The sequence below is a fragment of the Microtus oregoni genome, unplaced genomic scaffold (assembly GCF_018167655.1).
Source record: "Microtus oregoni isolate MIOR12 unplaced genomic scaffold, Mior012 000029F_ref0000214, whole genome shotgun sequence".
NCBI lineage: Eukaryota > Metazoa > Chordata > Mammalia > Rodentia > Cricetidae > Microtus > Microtus oregoni.
Genome location: NW_024543088.1, coordinates 9,626,768 through 9,653,900, shown reverse-complemented (window position 1 = coordinate 9,653,900; position 27,133 = coordinate 9,626,768). Strand labels below are relative to the sequence as shown.

Genomic DNA, 27,133 nt, shown 5'->3' with positions numbered 1-27,133 from the left:
CTGTGAGAGGGGCTGGGTAGGAAACTTGCCTGGCTAGTAGCAGGCCCCAGGTTAGATCTCCAGAACCACACACACACACAGATATATAAAAACCAAATAAACAAGCAAGAATACCTGGGCCAAAACTGGAGGACACAAGTCTTTAAAGAAACATTGACTCTGAAGAAGAAACAATTTATACAACATTGTGGTAGTTATGTGGGACCTTGGCTGTGCCCCTCTCCAGGCTGAAGAAGTCTGGGAGACAGTGACTGACAGGGTTAGCCAGCACTGGCAAGGCAGTGAGGAGCACCCTGGAGGCAAACTCTCCAGCTCCAGAACCAGACTTTCCAGGTTTAAAATCCTGCATCTCCTCTCATGAAACCAGGCCTTAAACAAGTTACTCAATCTCTCTCCGTTTCAGTTCCTTGTGTAGTAAGTGGTGCTAATAATAGAACCCAGGATGGAATTGTTGGGAAAACGAAACCCTTCCCTTAAGTGATTAGTTGTCGCCTTTCGTCATCTTTGATCCACTGGGATGGTGAAGGATGGGGTGTAGCTTGCTTACCTATTGTGTGTGAGGTCCTGATCTATCCCCTCCCCTGTGTCAGAAAGACAAAGACAGAGAGAGTCAGAGATAAAGAGGCAGACACAGAGAGTTCAGTTGAATATAACTTATCTACATGGTGGGTTAACCTTCAGACATCTAAGAAGATGCCTGCCTCTGCTATGTAGGAAGAGTCTTTATACCTAGATGAACGACAGGGTACATGTTGTGGGTCATGCCTGCAATCCTAGCTACTCTGGGGGCCCAGATGGGAGGACCATGTGAGCCAGGTGTTTGAGATCAGCCTGGAAAAATAGAGTGAGACCAGGGCTGGAGAGATGGCTCAGCAGTTAAGAGGTCTTGCTGCTTCCAAGGTTCCAGAGTTCAGTTCCCAGCACCCACATCAGACAGCTCGGAACTGTCTGTAACTCTGGCTCCAGGGGACCTGTGATCTCTGCTCTCTGGAGGGTAGCTGTGCTCATATGCACGTATCCAAACACACACACACGTACACACACACACACACACACACACACGCGCGCGTACGCATAATTTAAGTAAGTAAGTGTATACATATATATGGAGAGAGAAAGAGACCCTGCCACAAAAAAAAAAAAACCCACAAGCAAACAAAAACAAAGCACTGGACAGCCAGATCATTCTTTCATCCCAGACTGTGATTTTATCAAAGATGAAGATGTCCCACGAGACCATGGAGAATATATTACATACCTCCTCCATTTTTATTTATTTATTTATTTATTTGGTTTTTCGAGACAGGGTTTCTCTGTGGTTTTGGAGCCTGTCCTGGAACTAGCTCTTGTAGACCAGACCAGGCTGGTCTCGAACTCACAGAGATCCGTCTGTCTCTGCCTCCCGAGTTCTGGGATTAAAGGCGTGTGCCACCACCGCCCGGCCTATTTTTTTTTTTTTTTTGAGACAGGGCCTCACTATGTATTCCTGACTGTCCAGAGACTCCCTATGTAGACCAGGCTGTCCTGGAACTCATAGAGATCTGCCTGCCTCTGCCTTCAGAACGCTGGGATTAAAGGCATGTACCACTACACCCAACTATAAATATTTTCCCATTTTTAACCAGACTCTCCAATAATTGGAATCTTAAAGCTGCTTGGTGCTATGAGACTATATATGTAGCCAGAGCGGTCAAGAAGTCAGTAATGGCTGGCAAGGTGGCTCAGCTTCAGGTAAAGATGCTTGCTGCCAAGCCTGATAACCCGAGCTTGATCTCTGGAACCCACATGATGGAAGGAGGGAACCATCCTCAACAAACTATCCTCTGGCTTCCACATTCACACACACACACACACACACACACACACACACACACACACACACACACAAATACATACTCATATAATAAAGAAATTGACTTAAGGTCGTAGTAACCACAGGATGAAGATAGGACACAGACCTATCTCGGTTTACACCTCGCTTTAGAACTTTTCCCGTGAGCCCCACTAAATAAGGGGCGCAGTGGTGCTCCGAGCTGACAGCCGCACAGGTTCCTGTCAGTCTTGATGTCCTAGACTGGGTTCAGGAAGCGCTTAGCCCTCAGAACACCCCAGGGACTTGGCAGGATGGAACGTTTGGGTTTGCGCGTCCTTTGTTTGGAAGAGCTCGCTTCCTTTCGGGGCTATATTTAATGATTTGCCTCCCCATGGTACTTGGTGGGGCTGTGTTTTGTGGAAAACTCATGACTACCTGTCACATTTGGAGTCTAAGGGGAGAGAGAGAGAAGCAGCCCAAAAGACAAAACTGAGAGCAGGTTGTATTAGTTCCCAGATTCATCAAGATTCTTCCGTGTGCTTTGTAATAAATCCACTATTCTGCCAGAATCCCAGAAGTCCGCTAAATCAACTGACTATCCCATTGATTAGGGGTCAGAGGAAGGCTAAGGTGACTTGAGGACAGCTTCCATGGTTTGGCTTCTGGGAGGTGTGAGGGAGGAGGCAGTAAGTTTCCAGAAAATAAACTTCCAGTCTTCATCTGAGCAAGGCTGACGGCCTCACGGAGAGGAAAAAAAAAAATGACGTTCTCTTGGACGATTTGGCTTTGTTGTTTTTTTGTTGTTTTTTTACCTGCCCTGAGCTGGGTGAATTCCCTCCAGTCCTGAAATCCCAGACAGCAAAACTCCCTCCAGGGACCTGACAGGAGGGAACGCTTGGGTGGGTGTGTTCCCAGGATGGTCTCTTTTCCGGGTGTGGGAACTGTCATACCTCACTTCTATCCCAGTGCTGAAGCCCTTCCTCCGGGTCTCTGCCTGCTCCCCTGCGCCCTCTGATGGACGGACCACTCCTACTACTCGGACACTTCTAGAGAACTCAGGGCAGGACGGGCAGGCTGGTTGATCCTAGCGCTGCTGTGCCCCTGGATCTCATTCCTTCCCAGCCTGTCTAGACATTGCCATCTAGCAGAACCTAGGCTGCACACATGGGTACACAGTCCAGTCCTGAGAGCCACTGGACAGCGTGGGTTTCTACTATCAAGGGTAGATACATCATCGAAGGCAAAACACTAGAATATGTAAGTCCTTTCCTGAGCGTCACAAAATGTAAGACAGTGCCTTTTAGATGAGGAAAATGAAACTCAGAACAATAAGGGGATTTGCTCAAGATGTCATGATTAATAGACAAGCAAGAAGAGTCGTTTCTAGAGAAGGCGGGAGAAAAGCACCAAGACCCTGATGTCCAGAGTGAGTGGCCTTGGCTCTTCGCCTTGAGATGGACTGGTGTAGCATCCTCATCTTGAATGGAAGGGAAACCCAGGGGAAAATGCATCTCCTCCCCTCTTCCCCAAGAAATCGGAGGACCTGGCAACCCGAGCCTCCACGGGGCTCACAGAACAAGCCTTTCCACATTGCCGAGTCTCAAAGGTCTCTGTTGCCTTTCAAACAAGACGCCGTGTGCTATGAAAAGCAGTGAAAGGCTGAAGAGATGGCTCAGAGTTAAAAGCACTGATGGCTCTTCCAGAGGTCCTGAGTTCAATTCTCAGCAACCACATGGTTGTTCACAACCATCTGTAATGAGATCTGGTGCCCTCTTCTGGCCTGCAGGCATACATGCAGGCAGAACACTGTATACATTATAAATAAATAAATCTTTAAAAAGAATGGAAAAGAAGTGGAGAACAGAGACTTGGGAGTTTGCCAAGCTTCATATCAGGCTTTTCTAGGTGTGGCTATGATGACGTAACTCTTCAGAACCTGCTTGAGGACAAGTTATTTTGTAAGGGTGGGAGAGAGGGCCAGGCAGTGGTGACACGTGCTTTTAATCCCAGCCCTCGGGAGGCAGAGGCAGGCAGATCTCTGAGTTTGAGGCCAGCCTGGTCTACAGAGTTTCAGGATAGCCAGGGCTACACAGAGAAACCCTGTCTTGAATATCTCCCCTCAAAACAAGAAAAAAAGAGTGGAAAGACGATTAAACAGTTAAGCGCACTCGCTGCTCTTGCAGAGAACCCGAGTTCGGTTCCCAGCACCTGTATTGAATGGCTCACAACCTTCTATGACCCCAATGACATTGTCTAGCTTCTGTGGACACCTGAATGAATGTTCACATACACATTAATAAAAATTAAAAATAAAAGCCGGGCGTTGGTGGCACACGCCTTTAATCCCAGCACTCGGGAGGCAGAGGCAGGCGGATCTCTGTGAGTTCGAGACCAGCCTGGTCTACAGAGCTAGTTCCAGGACAGGCTCCAAAGCCACAGAGAAACCCTGACTCGAAAAACCAAAAAATAAATAAATAAATAAATAAATAAATAAATAAATAAATAAAAATTAAAAATAAAAATAAAATTTAAAGAACACATCTACACGATTGCTTCACAGCATGAACTCTTGGGGAAATTGAAGAAGTATATGATAGTCATCCAAAGTGCTCAGTCTTTAGCAGCTGCTAGGAATCGCTTCCTGTTAACTTAAGGTGTTCTTGAGGTGCCCAAGGAAGGGTCCCAGAGATTCTCCAACCTGGGAAATCCTCAGTGCCCAGTGCCTCCACCCTGTGCTGTGGTACCTCCAATCCGTGTTGGCCACCTCTCATTCCTGTGTTTCTTGTGTGTTCTAAGGATGCAGCCTTGCATATGGAGCCCAAGAAAGAAAGCCTGGAGCCAGGCCTGGAGCAGGACCAGAAACCTAGACTCGACAGTGTCAACAGCAGCGAGAGTGTCGCCAGCTCGGGCTTCCAGGAAGACAAAAGCGTAAGCGATGCTGAAGAAGACGAGGGTAGGTGTTCATGCCTTCCTGGCCTCCAGTCTGCGCTATTTTTATACATACTGGGCATCTCAGGCATTTTTGTCATATTTATCACCCTAATAAAGATCCTGGGAGTGAGGGTAATGTCTTAGGGAGACAAGATTTGAAGAAAAATTATTTACAGTGTTGATAATTATGACAAGAACTCTTCCCTTCTCTCTGCTTGGAACTTTCTGTTTTACTAGGCCACCTATTCCCACCCAACCCCCAGCCCCCGACCCTTCACTCCCCCCCACCTTCACAGCCTGGACAAATCTCTGAGGTTCATGTTAAGACTAAAATTCTCTTGCCAGTGAACTCTGGTGCCCTTGTCGGTTTGTTTTTTGTTTTGTGAATATTGTCGCAATAAACTGGGATTTGAGGCAGTTGTGAATGTCTTGACAAGATTCTAATTCTTGCTAGATTACAGTGAGATCTCCAAGCAGCCCCTCACCATGGAAGACCTGATTTCCTACAGTTTCCAAGTGGCCAAAGGCATGGAGTTTCTGTCCTCCAGAAAGGTCAGCTCATCTCTTGACAGGTTTTCTGCTTTCTTTAGCTTCCTCAATTGGAGATAAAGAGAGGTTTTGAGTTTTTCAGAAGTTCCTGCTTTACATTTAAATTTTTATTTTTATCTATGTTATTAAACTTAGACCTTGCCTGAAAGAGAAAACACACATTTACCCTCTCTCCTTTCCCTACTTTTATTTTGATTTAACTGATGCATAAAAACATACAAATAACGTGTTAATATGTGTTAGTGATGTCAAGTTTCAATACATGTCTGTGTTGGGTAATGTTTAAATCAGGTTAAATATTTCAAAACTTTATGGTAAAAGCTTTGAGAATTCATTCTTCGTTTTGTCTTTGTGAGGCCTGAACACACACCTCTGCTGTAAAGCTATCTTTCTAGTATTTGTTTATATTTATGTTCCTAACGGAATGGTAGACAGCACCACAATGGCCTTGATTAGCTCTGATATGAAAAGTTACCAGGATGTTGGGCCCCAGGCCACAGTGGGTCGGATTTAATGTAAGAGTAGAAATCTTCCTGGGTGTTTAGACGACACAAACCCAGCGCTGCCTTCCACAGAGCCCTTGGTCACCTTCCCAAACTGCCCAGGGTTCACAAAGACACGGTTTCAGTATACCCACGTGGGGCTTTCCAAAAGCACTCAGCGCAAGCCAAGCTGTGGCTATCCCAGCACACGGGAGGCTAAGCAGGAGGATCCCTGGTTACACGCCAGCCTGGGTGAGTTCCCCATGAGTGGCAGGATTACATGGCAGGATGCTATTTTTGTTTGTTTGTTTGGTTGGTTGGTTGGTTGGTTGGTTGGTTAGTTGGTTTTTTGAGACAAGATTTCTCTGTATAGCCCTGGCTGTCCTGGAACTCACTTTGTAGACCAGGCTGGCCTCAAACTCACAGAGATCTGCCTGCCTCTGCCTCCTGAGCACACACCCAGCTCAGGATTCTGTCTTAAAGACACCAGCAGTGCAAACATAACAAAGCAATCTGAAGCTCCCAAAGATCTGCTCTAACGGATAGTGGGGAAATCTCACTGGAGTAACAGACTGCCAGTGGGGTTGGCCGGTACACTCCCCACAGAACGGGAGCCTGGCCCTGGCCGACTCATCTTCAGGGCCTCCTGGACCCGAGCAGAAGCGCATGGTGTTTATAGTAACTGGGTGTGTGCTGGGAGTTTCTTCCTTTCCCACACATGAAATGAAGCTGAGAATCGAGGCTGGCGATACTGGGGCTAGAGAGATGGTTCAGCAGGTGAAAGCCCTTGCTGCCAAGCTGGCTGACCTAAATTCAGTCCTGGGAACTCACACGGTGGGAGGAGAGCATCGACACAGTTGTCCTCTGCTCGCATACTTACACGAGTGTACACACACACACACACACACACACACTTTTTTTTTTTTTTTTTAAGAATTATGACCCAGAGTGGATACAGGAAACGAAGCAGTTGGATTAAGGAAATGGGTTCATTACATAACTGTTTTATTATAGTGCATTCATCGAGACCTGGCAGCACGAAACATCCTTTTATCTGAGAACAATGTGGTGAAGATTTGCGATTTTGGCCTGGCCCGGGATATTTATAAGAACCCTGACTATGTGAGGAAAGGCGATGTAAGTCAGCGGGGTGTACATTGGATTCGTTTCTACCCTGTCGTCTTTAGACCGTAGACTGAAGCCCTTGTAAGATGTATACTTCCCAGGCAGTCACCCCCCAAATTCTCATGTGGTCCTATGAGGACAGGTGGTCCAGAAGAGCTCTATGCCAGACAATCCTCGTGGTGGCATCTCTTGTCTGTCTCGGAGCCCTGGCTGGGGACCTGGCCTTAGAGCAGGACTGCATGAGGCTTCTTAGCCTGAGCGGCAAGCTGGGTCCTGCAGAGACCACATCAGCTCTTGCCTGCCACCCCTAGGGGAGTTCCCTGTCACACTGGAAAGAACAGTGTGACCTCTTCCCCTCAGATAAACCCAAATGATTGATTCAGCAGGTGCCTGTACCTCCGGAAAAAGTAGTAGGTGGGGAGGGTACACCCTATCTTGAAGGGAGGAAGCCGCTTACCCCCAGGGATGCCTTTCGTGGGACCCATCTCCCTTCTGGCTCATGCTGGCCTCTCTTCCCCGTTTGTTTTTGAACATAATGTTATTTGTCACTTACTGGGTGACCTCTGGTGTCCTCTCTTGTCTGGCCTCTGCCAGGAGGGCTTCAGCGTATGCCTGGGCTCTGGATTGCTCTGCAGCAGAGGCTCGCAGACCGTAGGAACACATCCCTGGCAGCCATTCTGAGCCGCCGCTTGTTGTCCTCCCCCCTCCCCCCCATCCTTTGCTGCAGAAAGGCTAGGGGTAGGCAGGGCGGTAGGGGTAGGTAGGGGTGAAGGGAGACTGCCTGGAATCTGCATTGTCACCAAGTTTCTGGATCATGTTATGTGCCCCCCATCACACTTGCAGAACCCCTTCTTGGTCACTCTTTTTTGTTGTTGTTTATTTTAATTTTAGTCTATAAGTACGAGTGGTTTACCTGTCTGTATGTCTGTGCACCTCATTCATGCAGTGCCTATGGAGACCAGATATGGTGTCAGATCCCCTGGGCCTGGAGCTTCAGATGGTTGTGAGTCACTGTGTGGGTGCTGGGAATTGAACCCAGGTCCTCAGGACAAGCAGCCAGTGCTCTTAACTGCCGAGCCATCTCTCCAGCCTTCAGTCACTGTTTGTCTAAGAGGTAGACAGTCTGGCTTCTGGTGGAACGCTGGCCTGCAAAGACGGTGTCTGTCTGTGTTTCAGTTTGACCCTCATCGGTGTCCCCGACTCAGTGTCAATCCTTGTCTCTCTGCTGTCCCGTACACCTTACTAGCCCCCACTACCCCAGCTCCCAGCCAGCTCACCGTGGCTCCTGCTGTCTGAAAGAGGAGGGCTGGTCTGCATGGTTGAAATCCAGCTGTATATTTTCCTAAATGGAAAACACTTCAATACAAAATTATCTGTCTTCTTTCCAAGGGATGTGGGGGAGAGTGAAGACTGAATCCGGGTCCTTAGATGTATCAAGCACATTTTCCACTCCTGAGTCACACCTAGTCCCCGGTTCAAGACTTAACATCCCATCTTTTTACATAGGGATGTCTTTCAAAACCTCCCTTCTTAGGAAAAAAAAAATCATAGGAATTGCTATCAATTTTCAGGTTGTTTCCTAATTCAGATCACTTTACCAAGTCCTTCATTTCTCTATGAAAGTGGGGAGGGGGTCATGAGAACACAGCTTCTTTAAGATCCATGGAACAAGGACCTGCTGGGTGCACCAGAGAAGTCCACCTGCCATGCCTGGTCCCCAGAGATGGGATAGCCTTTGCCACATGCTCTGGGGTCTCCTATGGTGCCGGAAACCACAGGTGCTCTGGTTCTGCATAAGTGTTAAGTGGAAGGGGAGCCCTGGGCCCCGGGCATGGACATTGCTTTGTTCTCGAGCTCAAGACCCCTTGCCCTCTTCCAGACTCGACTTCCCCTGAAATGGATGGCTCCTGAATCCATTTTTGACAAGATCTACAGCACCAAGAGCGACGTGTGGTCCTATGGAGTGTTGCTATGGGAAATCTTCTCCTTAGGTAAGTGTGGAGGAGGAAGGGGAATCCTGTGGACACCCCAACCTGACCTTGAGGGCTGCACTTGAGGGCTTGCAGGTGGAGCCACCTGTATGTAGATGACAGCAGATGATGCCCACATTCCCACTGCTACACAAAGTGTTTAGATTACTACCAACGAAGTCAGGCAGCAGACAGTCTAAAGACAGAGCTGTGTGTCTGTCCTTTGCTCCTTCTCCAATACCTGCTCCCGTGTCTTCACCCCTTTCCTCTCCCTCAGAATTCCTTCTCAGGAAAGGCCCTGATGTACACAGCTGGACCAGTAGACGGTGTTGTTAGAGGCAGCTGGCTTTGATCTAATACCTGGCGTGGCTTTGCACACTGGTTTATGCAGATGAGCAATAAAAAGTTTTGGTTAGGGTTTTCTCTAGCTAGGTTTATTTAGAACTATCCACTATGGGTTTCTTTGTGTGTGTGTGTGTGTGTGTGTGTGTGTGTGTTGTACCTACGTGTTATCTGTGTGTACCATGTGCATGCAGTGCCTGAGGAGGCCAGGAGAGGGCATCAAATCCTCTGGAACTGGATGGACATGTGTTGAAGGAGCTGCGGGTTGCATTCCGCCACCCAGCTCCCGCCACCGGCTAGCTTTACCCGAAATAACAACACATAAATTGTATTCTTTTAAACACTGCCTGGCTCATTACATTAGTTTCAGCCTCTTAACCCATTTCTAATAATCTGTGTAGCACCGAGGTGTGCTTACCGGGAAGATTCTAGCCTATGTCCATCCTGGGTCGGAGCTTCATCGCATCTGCCCGGGAGCGGAGAGCATGGCGTCTGTATGTGGCATCTTGCCTCACTTCCTCTTCCTCCTAGCATTCTGTTCTGTTTACTCCACCCACCTATGTTCTAACCTATGAGGGCCAAGCAGTTTCTTTATTTTTTTAACCAATGACCTTCCTCCATCAGACATGGGGCTGGAAATTGACCCCGGGTCCTCTCCAAGAGCAGCCAATGCCTCAGCCCATCTACTCTGGGTTTCTAAAAACCTTCTTCAATGCTTCATTCCTACATATGTGCACAGAGATGCTATGAAGATCTCCCAAGTAAGAGAATTAGTCAAGAATCTTCAGGCTTTGGGGGAAAGTCTTTCACAGCAGATAAAATGCGCATAGTGATACCCTAGGTCCTATCACTGTCAAAACCATTCCCTGCTTTCCAGGACAGGTACCTGTTGCTTCCAGTTTTTGAAAGCAGCCGGTGACCACAATGCCCTTGCAGTGACACTGTGCCAAGCCTTGTGTGTCTCCCAGCTGCTCCCTACCAGCAGCGATCACTAGAACGTGCAGACAAACACACGCTGGAGTAGCCTTGGCTGCAGGGCTGAGCAGAGCATCCTGCAGTGTCTTGCCCACTCTACCTAGCCCAGGCTAACCACAAAGGACTGGCTACAGGTGCTGTTTGATACAGGCTAGCAAAGACAGCCTAGTGCCCCTGGTACCTTCAGCTCTGCAGACTTGGACTAGAGGCAATCTCTGTCCACCCTCCATCCACGTCAATCTCGCCCTGGCACCCAAGGCTCTCTATCCTTTAGACTCGTCATAATCCCTCATTCCCAAAGCCTCAGGACGAAGGCCATTTTCTGGGAAGTTGGAGTGGTCCATCAGTAGCCCAACCTAAGTCCACTGGTTTTCAAAAAGAAAGTTATTAACCCAGACCACAAGTGTCTAAGGATTAGATGTCTTTTTTTTTTTTTTTTTTTTTTTTGGTTTTTCGAGACAGGGTTTCTCTGTGGCTTTGGAGCCTGTCCTGGAACTAGCTTTTGTAGACCAGGCTGGCCTCGAACTCACAGAGATCTGCCTGCCTCTGCCTCCCGAGTGCTGGGATTAAAGGCGTGCGCCACCACCGCCCGGCGGGATTAGATGTCTTTACAGTTGTCTGTGGTACCAGGGCAGGGACGCTTCCGATCACCCCTTCCCTAACCAAATAGGCAGGTGTGACCACAAGGATGGCCACGACTCAGCCAAGGATGTGCCCTCAAGAAGAACCTGCAAACACCTCCCTGTGTTCGCCCCGGCCACTGGAAATCTATCACTAAAACATCACTAAATATTTATCAGATAGCTCAAACTGGCCTCAAACTAACAATCCTCCTGCCTCAACCTCCCTCCAAAACATCACTTGGAAGGAATGAGAGAAACTCTCAGTTGCCCCTCGTGGTCTTTTGGGTAGGTCTGTTTGAGACAGGCTCTCACTTATAGTCCAGGCTGCTGTTAAACTCCCAGAGATCCATCTGCCTCTGCCTCTGCCTCTGCCTCTGCCTCTGCCTCCCACGTGCTAATATTAAAAGTGCGTGCCACCATGCACCTCCCCGGCATGGTCTTTAGTACCAGAAACCTTATCATGCATGTCTTTCTCCACACTGTCCCCTGCAGGGGGTTCTCCATACCCAGGGGTGCAGATGGATGAAGACTTCTGCAGCCGCCTGAAGGAAGGCATGAGGATGAGGGCACCAGAGTACGCAACGCCTGAGATGTGAGTTCCTGGATTCTTCCTTCTCTCACCAAGTTCTCATGGCGGGGGGGGGGGGGGGGGGGGACCCTGGGTGGTGGGGCAAGGTCACAGGTTTACTTCCAGCTCCACTCCTACTGGGCTCTGCTGTGCAGGGAGTGACTTCCTGAACTGGATGGGCTCTGGATCTGCCCCTAAGTTCTCTCCCACCCACTGACTGGCCCTTAAAGGACTTTAATTGGAAACTGAAGTCAGAAACCTAGACAGACCGAATAGAACGTAGGAACAAATGCAAGGCCTCCCTTACCACCTCAGGTCAAGGCAGGGGCCTTTGGAGCCCAGGCTTCCATCCACAGTCATGAGGGAGGGGGGAGGGGCTTGGTTTGTACTGTGCTCCACAGGAAGCTGTGTGACTGGGGCTTGGGATGTGTTCCCCAAGGCTCAGTTACCTCTGTAGTGCTCACCGAGTCCTGGGTCTACCCCCAACACTGTATATACTCTGCCTGCAGTCACCGCATTCCGGAAGTGGAAGCAGCAGCGTCCGGAATTGAAGGTCATTTTCGATTCTATAAAGATATCATATAAATATAAATATCATATAAAGATCAAGGCTGATCTGAGCTACTTGGAAACTTGCTCCCAAAACCATATGAATAAATTGATAAAGAAAGGGAATGTGGGGTAGCCAGGCCTCTTTAGAATCCTTTAGGACTAGGCCAGGCAGCTGACAGCGCTCTTGACCAGAGAACAAGCGTCTTCTTGGCCAGAGGCTTGTCAGGGCAGTGGGCGAGCTCGAAGTCTCTGGGCACCATTTCCTGTTTCTGTGCCGGTTTAGCACTCTGAGGCCTCGGCAGGAATGTGATGACACTCGCAGTTTGGGTGGGTGAGCTGCTGACAAGGACTTGGGCCTCCCTGAGATGGCGCCACCTTTCCTGAACTGGCAGGCAGCCTCCCCTCCCCACCCACACAATGAGGTCCTGTGAAGCCCTGGGCTGGTCTTTGGGGAAGATCAAGAAGGAAGTGTGGGCTTGGCCAAAGGGCAAGGTCACCATCTCTTCCCTTCATTATCTCAGGACCTCGTTAGGTCAATGCCAAAGCAGGGAACTGGATGAGAGAGACCAGGGACTCTTCAGTGCTACTAGAGAGGCTAAAATACTTGGTGCTTTCTCCGTAGAGTCTCACGTAGACTTCCCACAGTCTTGAGGAGTAGCCAGGGCACACCATCCTCCAGCCTTCTGGGGCCATGTCCAGCTCTCCTGTTCATCAGAAGAATTCTCTAAAGCCAGGTGCAGAGGCGTGTACTGTAATCCCAATACAGGCAAGGCTGAGGCAAAAAGATCATGAGTTTCAAGGCCGGGCAGGCCTACATAATGAGACCCTGCCTCAAAAATCCCCAGCACAAGCAAGGCTCCCTTGACTTCTCAAACCTTTGTGTTTTCCCAGAAGCCTCTTCCAGGTAACTCGTGAGACCCAAACAGCCTACAGGGTGTGGTTCAGAATTTAAAAGATAAGATGTGGCTTTGAAAAGTGTTTCCTTAAAAGGGAATGCAAGCCAGCAGCCATGTTCTCAGGCAGCCATGTTCTCACACAGCCATGTTCTCACACAGCCATGTTCTCATGTTCTCAGGCAGCCAAGTTGTCAGGCAGCCATGTTTCTGGCATGTGAGAGTTAAGAGGATTGGAGTCACCTCCTTGTTCCAATCACAAGAAAGTGTGTTTTCTCTGGACATTTATGACCTCAGCTTGGCCTACAGTGATGTATACCTGGGAAAATTTGGCCAAAAGCCTAGTGAGTCTTCCCACAATCCTTTCAGTCCATTTTGGATGAACTCCCCCCTCTCTCTCTTCCTCCCCGCCTCTTTCTTTCTCACTCTGCTTAGTGGAGAAAACTGCAATGTTATGTTGAGCGAGTTGCCCCCACCCCGTGTGTGTCAATCAAATACCTACAGTCCCACAGTGGAATGGCAGAGGGTGATTTCTTTGTCCTTTGGTGTCTGCACTGACTTGCAGGTTGGGGTGCAGAAGGAGAAAATGAGGGCATCCAGGAGGTGACTGCAGAAGTCCCTGCTGCTTTTACCTCAGAGAAAGCAGGGCGTGGATACTGGAGTTAGTCACACCTCCCAGAAGGCTGTGCGCCCGCCCGTGCTATGAGATGACAATGGCCGTGGTGGCAGACAGGAGGCGTCTGGCGAATGAAATATTCTCCTCACCCAGTAGGCTCAGACCTCTGTGCTTCCTGGTGCCCATTTCCCTCACTTGTACTGCCAGTGATAGAATAGCTAAGTAAATGTTTGATGTTCTTCCAACCAACTCTGAAACCCTCAGACTGTGAAGCCTGTGTGCTCAGGAAGAAGCCAGACAACCCCAAGGGGGCAGGCTCAAGGGTTTTGTGTGTGTGTTGGGGGGGGGGCTTGCTTTTGCACATACCCATACCATAAATAAGTAAAAATCAGTGAATTGGTAACATATATAAAAATACCTTAAAATGAGAGAGACCCCGGTAGGATCTCATGGGACAGTGTGGCTGTGCTCTTTCTGCCCACTGGCTGGCAGCAAGTTGGCCCTGGGTGGCCTGAAAGTGCTCTGACAGAGTGCCTTGAGCCACCACTCCCAAGTGCTCCAAGGACAATTGGGACACGCGTCTCCTAGAGGACAAAACAGTAACCCAGACTTAGAGAAGCAATGATCAGTTCTGCAACCCCCCTTGGCTTTGGGTTTCCGGAAGCTGAGACCCAGTACCAGAGTACCCCTCATTCACTGTGACCCAGTACAGGGGTATCCTCATTCGCTGTGACCCAGTACAGGGGTATCCTCATTCACTGTGACCCAGTACAGGGGTATCCTCATTCACTGTGACCTAGTACCAGAGTACCCCTCATTCGCTGTGACCCAGTACAAGGGCACCCCACATTTGCTGAGACCTAGTACAGAGGTACCCCGAATTCACTGAGACCCAGTACTGGGGTACCCCACATTTGCTGAAAACCAGCACAGAGGTACCCCACATTCACTGAGACCCAGTACAGGGGTACCCCACATTTGCTGAGACCCAATGCAGGGACACCCTGCATTCACTGCAACCCAGTACAGAGGTGTCCCACACTGAGACCCAGTACAGGATGTGGAGAGCTTCTGTTGGTGCTGTTGTGCAAGGGCGCTGGGTACAGAAAGTGGAGATGAAGTCCCAGGCCACATAGGCTAATTCGGACCTTGTTCTGAAATGCCAGTCCATTCAGAGTCTGCTCTGGTCCAAAGGCTCCTCAGAAAGAAGAGAAGACGAAATGAAGTAACCCTAGGAGGGCATAGGGGACCACTTGGCTCAGTATGTGCAGGGATCCCCGGCATGTGCTCTGCACAGGGAGTCGACACAGACTTCCAGGCCCAGTTTACATGAGAACAGCCTAACTGTAACTGGAAGTTTCTTTCCTGCCCACCAGTTCCCAAATAACCACTGAGGGCTTAATATTAATTACAAACTGTTTGGCCTGTTAGCTCATGCTTATTATTAACTAGCTCTAACAACTTAAATTAACCCATTTCTAATATTCTATATTTTACCACAAGCCTCATGGCTTGTTACCTCACATCTTGCTTCTCCAGTGGCTACGGGCATTTCCCAGACTCCACCTTTTTCCCCCTATATCTTTGCTTAGATTTCCCGCCTGGCTCTATTCTGCCTGGTTATTGGCCAAATCAGCTTCTTTATTAACCAATGGTAATAAAGCATATTCACAACATACAAAGGGGCATCCCACACCACCCAGCGGCAGCACAGCTAAAGTTTGTGAGGAAAACAAAATGCAAAAGAACTTGCTGACGTAGGAACCTAGGGACAAGATTTGGCCTCTGTGATATGAAGACCCATGTTTCCAACCCAGAAGCCCTGCCTGTTTTTACCTTAGCGTTGAGAAACTGCGTTGTACTAGGGGATTTGAAATTCTGGGCAAAAAATAAGCTACCACACACGGGAACCTTGCAGACACCCTGAGGAACTACTGGAGTCTACTGTCTATCAACCTGTTTTGGAAATGACTTACGTCATGAACCTAGTGCCTTTTCCATCAATTCTCATAGCAGAACCTTCCCAAGGAAGTGAGGGAGCCCTTCCAGGAATCTAGGGAGCATCCCAAGGAAGTCTGCCGACCTTCCCAAGGAAGTGTAAGGATTTTTCCCCAAGAAATGAGGACCTTCCCTAAGGGAGCATGAGGATGTGAAGATGCCACGTGCTTACAGAGAAGCCAAATAGACCCAACCTTCATTACACTCACGAATGAAGTGGGAGGCCAGGCGGTGGTGGCACATGCCTTTAATCTCAGCACTCAGAAGGGAGAGGCAGGCAGATCTCTGTGAGTTTGGGGCCAGCCTGGTCTACAGAGTTAGTTCTAGGATAGCCAAGACTACACAGAGAAACCCTGTCTCAGAAAAAAAGAAAGAAAGAAAGAAAGAAAGAAAGAAAAAAGAAAAAAAGAATCAAGTGGGCATTACCAGCTACTCAGTGGTCAGACTGTGACTTGTTTTTAGCTATGGGGACACCGTCCTCCTCTTGAGATAGGAAGAGTGCACCACTCATACCCAATGGCATAGAGCACCCTTTCCTATCTAAGTCCTGTCTTTGATCTGTAAGACTCCATCCTGGTACCTAAGAAAGGTGGGTCAGGTGTTCAGAAGGGCAGGTCTGTCAGTCTGCCTCAGTAGACATGTGTGTGCCCTAGGCACTGGTGTTATAAGCCTAAAAATGAAGCCACGCTGCATATTATAAAAAGCATGGTCTGAGATGTGAGCCGATGACCCTGACTTCAGAATGTGCAGGGCAGCCTATATAAACCCCACTGTTCTCCAGCTCTTTCTGTGTGCTCCTGGTCAACAGCTACCAAATCATGTTGGATTGCTGGCACAAAGACCCCAAAGAGAGGCCCCGGTTTGCAGAACTCGTGGAGAAACTCGGTGACCTGCTTCAAGCCAACGTCCAGCAGGTAAAGTTTAGGTCAGAAGGCCAAATGTATTCCTAGTAGAATAGGAAAGAACAGCAATAAAAAGTGGTGTGAGAGAGAGGGAGGGAGTGCAAGTGTGCACACACTTAAGCGTGTGCGTGTCCTTGAAGGAGAAACAGCTGTGCTTACAGCTCTACTTTGGTATTTTAGGATGGTAAAGACTACATCCCAATCAATGCCATACTGACGAGAAACAGTGGCTTCACCTACTCTGTCCCCACCTTCTCTGACGATTTTTTCAAAGGTGGATTTTCAGCTCCAAAGTCTCCTACTGGAAGCTCTGACGATGTAAGGTGAGATGCTGCTAACCAGTTGTACTGCAGAAAGGAGAGGATGAAGGAGAAGGGGGAGGCTGGGAGAAGGAGAGAAGGAAATAGGGTAAAGAAAGAATTGGGCATCTATTCTCCTTCCTGAATCTAAACATTGTGAACACGTGGTGGTGGTGCACACCTTTAATCCCAGCAGAAGCAGGTGAATTTCTGTGAGTTCAAGGCCAGCCTGGTCTACAGAGTGAGTTCCAGGACAGGCTCTGAAGCTACACAGAGAAACCCTGTCCCGAGAAATCAAAACAAAATAAAACAAGACAAGACAGAACATTCTGCCATGTTCTGTGAGAACATCTGTATGTTCTGTAAATTGGAGGCCTATGGCTTTTCCTTTTTTTCTAAACTTCTAAAGGAAGGAATAAGATAGGCCTTGTGTTTTCTCACACCACATTGCCTTATTCTAGAACTGTAGCCTGGTTTTCATGACATTAACTCTGATTAAACTTTACACAAAATACAGTTAACTAAGAGTAGTAGTACAGGACTGTAATCCCAGAATTCAGGAGGCTGGGGCGAGAGGATACAAGTTTAAAGCCAGTCTGGGATACATAGTGAAACGGTGTCTCAAAACAACAGCAACCAAGAAGAAGAAAAGTTACATAAAACTAAACAAAACTGAGCCTGGTGGTGGTACATGTCTTTAACCCCAGCATTTGGGAGGAAGAGGCAGGCGGAGCTCTGTGAGTTCAAAGCCAGCCTGATCTACAGAGTGAGCTCCAGGACAACAAGGGAAACACAGATAAACCCTGTCTTGAAAAAACAAAACCAAAAAAACCAAAAAACAAATAAACAATGGGACAAAATCAGCCCTCTTTTTTTGTTTTCTTATCTTCACCTAACAAACCTGTACATTCTGCATCACTGTAGAGGAAATTGGACAGACACTAATAGAACAAATACTTCCTGAGAAGGTGTGCTGGCCAGTGTAGGTATTTACAGCATAAGGAATGTGTTGGCCCCTGTGGTTATAGAAAATATATGCTCTGATCTGGTGCTGTGCTGGCATTCTGTACACCTTCATGTAAAAACCATCCTTCAAAGTACATATCTTCTCTCTGACAAAGAGGGACCTGTCAACTGGAGAGACTGAGAACTTAGCAAAATGTGTGACTATCAAAATTCAGAATTGAGTTTGTAATCCGGGACTACTGACTCACTCACTGTCTAGGTTCCTAATGGAGTCGGGGGTTCCTTTTAGAGCCTTCTAGAATCTTCAACTGCAGTGGGCAAAGCCTTCACCCATGACCACTACCACTGCAAGGGAAACAGGATGGAGATGCAGCCGTTGGAAATCACTAACAGCCATCTATGACAGGTTTTGAAGCAATCAGCAGGCAGCCTAGAGCTCTGAGGATGACGGGTTGACGTCAGTGTTCATACCTGACACCCAGCCAGCCATCTTCTTTTAAATGATAAAGTATGACTGGGGTAGAAATAGGGTGGAGGGTGCCAAGCTGATTTCAGTATGTTGCTTAGCCAGAGACTCAATAGGAATCTAGCCTAAGAGCTTGGAACTTGCAGCCACTAAAACTAAAACAATGGTTTAGCTGATGACTGGGTGTGCCCATGAGCGGCCGTCACTGGAATATCCCATCAGGTCTTCCCACTAGATCACCAGTGAAAATTGGCAGGTGGTCACTGCGAAACCTTGCAACATCACCCATTTCTCCCAACTGTAATTGCGGCCTAGAATGTACAACGTGAGCGCTCCCCTCAGTTGTACACTTAAGTCAGCTATGACGTCTCTGTGGGACATTTTATTTGTCAACTCTACATCTGTTTAGGAAGTAGACAGCAATAAGTGATAAGATGAAGTCACACTGCCTCCTGGGGCATTGGTCTTTTGGTCACTAAGATACTTGGGCCAGACGAGGCCTCGCTTCTCCTCTATGACTGGCAGTTTTTGATTCCACGAGGAACTGGAGTGGGCCCTTTCAGGGTTTTTCTGAAGACGATAAATACAGTGTGAATTGACTACCCGGAGGAAGTGATGTCACTACGAGGATTTCTCGAGGGTATTAAGGAAACTGAGCCAGCTGCTTATTTTTTTTTTTTTTTTGGTTTTTCGAGGCAGGGTTTCTATGTGGTTTTGGAGCCTGTCCTGGAACTAGCTCTTGTAGACCAGGCTGGTCTCGAACTCACAGAGATCCGCCTGCCTCTGCCTCCCAAGTGCTGGGATTAAAGGCGTGCACCACCACCGCCGCCCAGCTGCTTATTTTGGTTGTTAGGCACGACCCACCCAAATTCCACAGTGTCCTGATTCATTGAAGGTGCGTGCCTTTTCCTGCCTTGATTATTCTTTCTCCGTCTTCACTAGATACGTCAATGCTTTCAAATTCATGAGCCTGGAAAGAATCAGAACGTTTGAGGAGCTTTCGCCAAACGCCACCTCCATGTTTGAAGTAAGTCATGGCAGTGAAACCCAGCGCCCTCTGCCAGAAATCTCTTCTTGTCTAAGTGCCCAGGGCAGCAGTGCTTAGCCAGTAAGGGCCAGTGATTAGAAGAGGCCAAGATTACAATATGGGGGAAGAACAGATAGCCAGACTTCATCATGTAGAGTTGATTTGCAAGAAAATGCCATGGTTTGAAGCTCTCTTGGAGCTCACAGGGGAGGGGGGCTGGTTGTATTCCACCAGTTCCTGGGAGGGGAAGTGGAGTGGCCCTTGCTATGTCCCCTAGCATCTCTTGCTATCAGTGATGCACCCTTCTTTTAGAGTGCATGATGTGTGAGTGGCTGGGCCTTGCGATGCAACAGACGCCTTGTGCTCTATATACTACATCTGAAAGAAGTCATGTAGGCCCTAGGCACCTTCATTCTAAGGCTCTGCAGCTGAGCCACCATGTTCCACCCAGACACACAGGTCAAAGTGTATCAGAGCAGCCTGGCAAACCAGGGGTTTCTGTTAGTAGGTCTCCGGAAAGCCTTTGCATAGGATTGAGAGACTAGGAAGTGGGGAGGAAGGCTGAGCAGGGCTGACCATCTGGTATGGCTGACCATTGTGCTCCAAGTGGGCTCCTCAGACAAGCATGATGCCATCATTCAAGAGCAGAAACCTTGAGGGTGGGTCCTGGAGAGACAACAGAACTGTTAAGAGCACCAGTTGCTCTTCCAGAGGATCCAACTTCGATTCCCAGGACCCACATGGTGGCTCATAACCATCTGTAACTCTAGTTACAGAAGACCCAAAGCCCTTTTCTTGGGTACCAGGTATGCATGTTATGTACATATGTAGGAAAAAAATACCCATATATATAAAATAAATATAAGGGTTTTTTAAGATTTTATTTATTTATTATGTATACAACATTCTTCCTCCCTGTATGCCTGCAGGCCAGAAGAGGGCGCCAGATCTCATTACAGATGGTTGTGAGCCACCATGTGGTTGCTGGGAATTGAACTAGGGTCCTCTGGAAGAACAGTCATTGCTCTTAACCACTGAGCCATCTCTCCAGCCCAAATATAAGTTTTAAAATAAGCAAACAGTGACCTGAACCTCGTAGATAGACTAGATAAAGGGACATGGTGACTTCAAAATATAAGGACATTTCTACACTTTAAACTGTAGATAGATATTGTGTGTTGTGACTCAGTAGAGTGTGTCAAGAGCCAGGAACAACCCTAGCAAACCTCAGAACTTCTCAAGCTTAGGCTACCCCTTAAACGTGGAGAATAAGGTCAGCATCCTTGCCTGCTTGGATCCTTGCTGGTGTTTACACAGCCCAGCATGAGTCTCCGAGGGAGGCAGGGACAAAGTGTGGAGTTCACGTCCTGTTAACGGGACATTGCACTGTAGCGACAGGATAATGACGAGTGCATAGGAGACCCCACGATGAAGATGACTGAACCACAGCAGTTCGTGGACACTAGGGCCAGTGGGGACCTGCCAGTGCCGTAGACGCTCCAAGAAAAAAGAACCAACCACCTCTATGATTTCCTAGAGATTTTACGTATGACAGCATACCCATAGACAACCGCCAAGATTAATTTTAACATATATGATCATTTGCATGAATGTTTCATGTGGAAAATACTAAACAGTTACATGCAAGTTTCCATTCTGTATGTGCATATGTGCTTGCCTATGAATGTGTATGTGAAGTTGAGGGTGTCTCCCTCAATTGTTCACCTTACTGGGGTTTCGGTGTTTGTTAAAGACAAGGTCTTTCAAGAAGCCTGAGCTCACAGTTTGAGCTAAACTAACTGGCCAGCAAGCCCCAGGATCAACCTGTCTCTGTCCTACCTCCCATTGCCTGGGCTATGGTGACAGACTCAGACCACCAAGCCTGACTTTTATGAGTGATCTGAGGTCCTCATATGTTTCCAGCAAGCGCTTTATCCACTGGGCCATCTCCATAGACCCAGGACTTTCCTCTTTATTTCCCTCACCTTCAGGAAGAAGGGTCTCGCAGGTGCCTGGAGCAGGCACCATTTGTCTCTGTCAAGTTCACAGTTGCCAGTACAAAGAAAACGTTCTGTGCCAATGGGCAGGGATCGTGGATGACGAGGGCAGCGCCAGGCAGCACCTCAGAGGTGCCTCCCAGTGTCTACCCAGTCCTTGTGGAACCATCTGATCAGGCGAGTGAGTCACCTTCCTCTTTGCTCCCACAGGATTATCAGCTAGACACGAGCACTCTGCTGGCCTCCCCGCTGCTGAAGCGATTCACCTGGACTGAGACCAAGCCCAAGGCCTCCATGAAGATAGAGTAAGGAAATGGAGTAGGAGTGGGGGTTTGGGTGTGGCAGGGAGGAGGATGTCAGGAATGATGGCTTGCTTGCTGGTGGGCTGTTTAAGGCTACCTGGTCTCCTAGTGTTCAGGTAGAGCAGAACCACCATCACCCCCAAAGGGGCAGAAAGGGGGCACGGTATTGGACATAGGAATCCCAGGCTCAGTGGGAAGGAAGACTGGGGCTTAAGAAGGGAAAATATGTAGGGAATTCTTGCAACAGGCCTGCTGAGCCTGAGAAGCACAGGGCCTTGGTGGAAAGGAGTCAGATGTGTCCAGCTGTGAAGGAAGGGCCGGGATGTGTTCACAGGCTCAGGAGACAACACTCCTGTTTCTGGTCCCTAGGCTAACATGATCTATACAAGGTGGCCCTGTTTGCCATCCTGAGAATCCAAACTTCCACAATAAGGATTTTATGTATCCTGATGAACCCATTATCCATGACTCACTTGTAAATTTCTCAAAATCCCATGGCTTGATCCATCAGTCGGCTCCCCCTCCTGCTCCGCGCCACTGGCAGAATTGCAGGGTTCCTGCAGTATATTCCGCTGCCATAGCTGACTTCAGGGGTTCTCTATGGCTGGAGGCTCCCGAGGAACAGTGCTATGCTGAGAAAGGCCTGCCCTGCCCACTCATCTACTCCCTGCCTTTCCATGCGGGCTCAGCAGTGAAGAGCACTGGCTGCTCTTGCGGCGGACCCAGTTCAGTTCCCAGCACCCCCATGTTCGCTAGCAGCCGTCTGTTACCTCCACTTCCAAAGGATCCCACACCCCCTTCTGGCCTCTGAAGGCACCAAGCACACATGCAGTACACATACATACAGGCGGGCAAAACACCCATACACTTAAAAACAAAACCAAACAAAACCCAGATTGCCAGTCCACAGGCTGTAGTTTTACTGAGCTGAAACTGAACTTGAAAGCTGCTGCGAATCCTTCCATGTGATGCAATGCACACAGTCCACCAGGTCCTTGGAAAGACAAACGCTCTCCCGGGCAAACATCTGCCTTTTCCTTGTAATGTGGGCTTAAAAGTGGGCCCCGCTGTGAGGTGATAGGGTTAAGGGACACCAATCTGGGCGAAAGCAAAGAGTAAGCTAGCTGCTTTTTTGCTTCTCAGTGGGGAACATGTGGGAGGAAAGGGTGGTTATTTTTTACTTGATCTTTGATGAAGAAAAGACAAACCCTGTTTGTATACCCTACCCTGCAATTAAAGAGGTAGATCATAGGCAGGCCAGTCCTGGCCAGTCTGAGTCATGTGACTCAGAGGGTGCCCTCCCCTGCTAAGCAGTGATGTCAATCCAATAGCAAAGGGCAGGAGATGCTTTCCCCCTTCCTAGGTCCATCTTAGGGACTCGCACAGCATATGGTACCTGAGAACAATAGTCCCCTGGATGACATGTGCTCGGGAGGAGCCTCCTGCATTGACTGTGTGCTGCTCTGCATGTCTTGAGACCATTAACCATGGACGTGGGGACTGTAAGGAGGAATCCATTTCTAGAAGCCGGAAGTCCAGACTCCAGAGCACTGGCAGGGCCGCCTGCACTTCAGAGACTTTGTGGGGAGGGGTCTACTCGTTGCCTCTCACAGTTTCTGTAGCTGCATGCTTCCCTCAGCTTGGGGCCGGCTCGCCTGACTCCATCCTCACATGGCCTTTCTTTCTGGTTGGTTCTAACGACTCTCTGTCCACGCCGCACTGGGACCGACCCCCTGGCTAGTGCAGAATAAGCTCCTCCTCTTTAGACCTAAGTTAAACTGTGAGGTGACTCACAGGTTCCCAGGATTTGACATGATACTGAGGAAGGGCAGTCAGGGGCCTTTTATTTTTTTCAAAAAAAAAAAAAAAAGCTGATCACAAAAAGCTATCTAACCCAAAAATAGGAGCAGCTACTGCCAAGTCTTGTTTTCCAACTAGAATGCTGGGGTTTGTACCATCTCATCAAACAGCCGACTCCCAGCCACCAGCAGGCCCACTCCACCCAGTGACACCACACCAGTATAGGGAACGCAAGGTATACATTGCGAAGGAAGAGCGTAGGACAGGTGGCCACTAAGATCCCACAAAAGGTCTCTGAGACGGCCGATTAACCCCGTTTGTCCATTTCTCCTTCTCTTTAGCTTAAGAATAACCAGTAAAAGCAAGGAGTCGGGGCTTTCTGATGTCCCCAGGCCCAGCTTCTGCTTCTCCAGCTGTGGCCACATCAGGCCTGTGCATGACGACTCTGAGCTGGGGAAGGACCCGTGCTGCTCGCCACCCCCAGACTACAACTCCGTGGTGTTGTACTCCTCCCCACCTGCCTAACGCTCTGAGCCCGCTGCAGACCGCTACCCTGACAGTATTATGCATATATGAGTTTACACCTATTCCTCTCCACAGGAGCCGGCTGCTTTCTGTGACTTAATAGTGCTTTTTCGTTGTTTTCGTTATTGTTGTTTGGACTAACAAGAATGTAACCCCAGATCGTGACAAGTGAGGAACTCTAGTGCTCAATCCTCGTGTGACTCCATGTAAGAGAAATCCTTTGTAAGCCCAATGACTCACCTGCTCCAGCCCCCAAAGCCTCAGGGTACCCTGGACAGGCGATGTGCTGGCCATGGCACCCAGCGTGGGTCCTCGTGCCCATCTTCCCTCCCTGCAGCTGGGGGGCAGGTGCTGTAGGCCCCTTAGCCCACAGCGGCATGCACTGGCCTGCTCTATCTCTGGAGTTCTCTGGCAGACATTAAGACACTCCCTGGAGGCGAGAAAGGGAGACCAGAGCCAAAAAGAGACACAGGAAAAGACCTTGGGATCTATCATGTGGAGAAGGTGGAGGGGAGGGCTCCTCAGTGCCACTTTAACGATTTCTCATTCCTGGCCTCTGCTTTTTGGGCACCCTACCAAAAGGTGACAGGGCAGAATGTGTGGGATTTTCTAGATTCTGAGAGGCAAGGACAAATGTTCTTGGGAACCACAGAAAATCTTAAATCTTTCCCTGGGAATCTGTTTCTGTTGCCCGACACCATCCACAGCATGTTTAACATACATCGGTGAGGCTGGCATGTGACTCAGTTCCTCTGGTGAGATACACTGAAATCAGAGCCAAGCTTGGAGGCCTCAACTTAGCATACTGCTCAATGGGAGCTAAGCAGTCTGGCCTAGGGGTGGTCTACCGATAGACTCAAAAGCCACATTTTAAACAGTCAGTTCTATTTCAAGTATTAGTATATATATGACATTTTTGCATTCTCCTGTCTGATACAGTTAGCTATTCAAGGCAGCTAGGGAGAGTTAAGAAGACAGTTTTCTATGGACCCAAACCAGGATGAATGGACTAAAACCTAGTAAGGCAGAGTGGACGCTTCCATGTATGATAGCCAAGCCAATCCACCCGGAGTTGGGACCTCACTGTTTTCTTTTTACTTTATTATGAGTTTTGTCATCTCAATCCAATCTGAGAGGAGCAAAAGAGCATTAGCTAATGTTTTTTAAGCACTCTATGCTCCTTGGAAGAAAATTGATGTGCAATTTATGTAAGCTATTTCTACAGCTGGGACTCAGGATATTAGTCAATGAACCATCAAAATGAAAAAAAAAATCTTATTTTCATCTGTTTCAGACCTTACCTGGGGTCTAAGGATGATGGGGACAGGGTAGAAATGGGGAGACAGGGTAGAAAAGGGTGCCCACTCTTTGGGGTCAAGAGATATGTGAGCCCTGGATCTCTACAAATGCTCTGTTAGATGTTGTATGTGCAAATTATGGTCTGTGTGTTTAGGACATGTACACCCGCTGGAGCCAGTCCCAGCTGGGCAGACGATGAGTAGCTGCTTCATGAGAGCAGACCATACTTCCTTTCTGCTTGCCACTCAATCCTATGGCCGCTCCCCTGGGTACCACATCCTTAAGGTTCTCTGTCATTTGAGAAGGGAGGCTCGGCACAATCCCCAGTGAGACAGTTTGCAGTCACGGTGGCTCTTGGGGGATTCACCTGCCAGGACAGAGAAGTAGGAAAGGGCTCTCAACCAAGAACTGGATAAAAAGAAATCAGGCAGGGCTGGAGGAAGACATCTTTGTCCATCTTTGTGTGTCTGCAAAAGCTCGTCAGGCAGCAAGTGTCAAAGACGGGCCATTAGACAGAGGCCACCAGAGAAATGAGTGATCTCGGCATCCTATGACTTCTCAAATCATTTAAATATCCAGTCACTAATGAAGAAAACCTTAGCCAGTCCTGTACTATTTTGATTTTAATCATCTAATTCTTAATCATTAAGAGACTTTAACAAGGTCTCTTTCCCACAAACGTAAAGAAAATCTATTGGGATTCTCTGGCTCTGCTTAAGGACTTAGCGTTGGAGTCCGAAGCCCATCAGCGAAGAGAAAGACAGTTCCATCCAAGTTTTTAAGGCAGGAAGGAAAATGGAAACGTGTAATGACACACATTGTGCCCATCCATCAAGACAGCATGGGATGTTAGGACTCTGGCAGTGGCATGAAGACCGTTTAGCGGGCACACTAAGGAAGAACAAACATTTCTCCTAGTGTTTGAGGTCACCAGTGTACACATTGCTGAAACCTCAGGCAAGTCTAAGCCAGCCTGAGAGACATACTCAGGGGACAGATCTGGTCAGACCTTGAAAACTGTTGCATGGGTCTTCGAGCAGTGCTCGCTTTCCTGCCTGTAAATCAACGCAATGAAGGAAGAGGGCTTCTTTTGGCCGACAGTGGTAGGAACTGTACATGTATGTGTGTATGTGTATCTGTATGTTTTGTGCATAACTATTTAAAGAAACTGGAATTTTAAAGTTACTTTTATATGAATCAAAATGATATGCCACAGACAGAACTGAGATATATCTGGTCCCACCTTTTAGTCATGATGAATGTATTTCATATATTATCTTCATTTAATAAAATCCACTTCCAAAACCAAGTATTTTCTTACTTTCCTTGTAACAGAGAGGGAAAAAGGAATCCTGATGTGCCTCAGGGTGGGGTGAGGGGACTGAATGCCAGGATAGCTTGCTAAACATCAGTTATCCACGTGACCAAAGGGAGATTAAAGCAAGCACTCCTGGAACAAGGGCATGCAACACCCCAGGGGTCCACACAGTGGCTGCCTAGACCACAAAGATGCTGCCTGCTGAACACTGTATGGAGATTCCCTAGGAACAGAACCAACAGGACAAAATGATACATATCTTAAGATGATTTACTAGGGGCCAAAGAGAGGCTCAGTGGTTAATCACAGCTACGTTTGGTTCCCAGCACTCACGTAACAACTTGAGACAATCTGTAACTTCAGTTCCAGGGGACCCAATGCCTTCTGTCCTTCGCAGGCACCAGGCACTCATGTGGGGCATACACATAACAATTAAAGCAACTAAACATTGAAAAATTATTAAGTTGGCTTATGCAGTGTGGTCAAAACAGTACAATGACAGCTACCTTACACCTACAAGGCTGAGAACTGGGTTGGTTCTTAGTCCCCAAGGCTGGCTGCTTTAGTGGTCAGAGCTGCACAGTGACCATCCCACACGGAAGACTGACTTCCTGGTGGTTTATCAGTCTCCACGGCTGATGGTCTTCAGTGCATGTGCAAAACTGGAAGAAGCTAGCTCTCGGGAAAGGAAACAGCAGCAGCAATGGGATAAACTAACTCAGCGGCAAATCTTTCTTTTTCTGCATGCTTTTTACCTGGGCCAGAAGGCGCCAAGGCATTTGGGGTGGGCCTTCC

The 27,133-nt window shown here is 48.3% G+C and overlaps 1 protein-coding gene across 1 annotated transcript in view; it reads left to right on the top strand.

The window, feature by feature from the left end:
- Flt1 (fms related receptor tyrosine kinase 1) overlaps positions 1-26,320 on the top strand; it is a 161,684-nt gene extending 135,364 nt beyond the window's left edge. Inside the window, exons 21-30 of the mRNA XM_041677893.1 lie at positions 4,610-4,766; positions 5,199-5,296; positions 6,790-6,912; positions 8,780-8,891; positions 11,303-11,402; positions 16,246-16,351; positions 16,520-16,662; positions 19,013-19,097; positions 21,305-21,399; positions 23,538-26,320. Coding sequence (XP_041533827.1) covers positions 4,610-4,766; positions 5,199-5,296; positions 6,790-6,912; positions 8,780-8,891; positions 11,303-11,402; positions 16,246-16,351; positions 16,520-16,662; positions 19,013-19,097; positions 21,305-21,399; positions 23,538-23,721 — 1,203 coding nt within the window. The 3' untranslated portion in view covers positions 23,722-26,320. The remainder of the gene's footprint in view (positions 1-4,609; positions 4,767-5,198; positions 5,297-6,789; positions 6,913-8,779; positions 8,892-11,302; positions 11,403-16,245; positions 16,352-16,519; positions 16,663-19,012; positions 19,098-21,304; positions 21,400-23,537) is intronic.
- Positions 26,321-27,133: the final 813 nt, after the last annotated feature.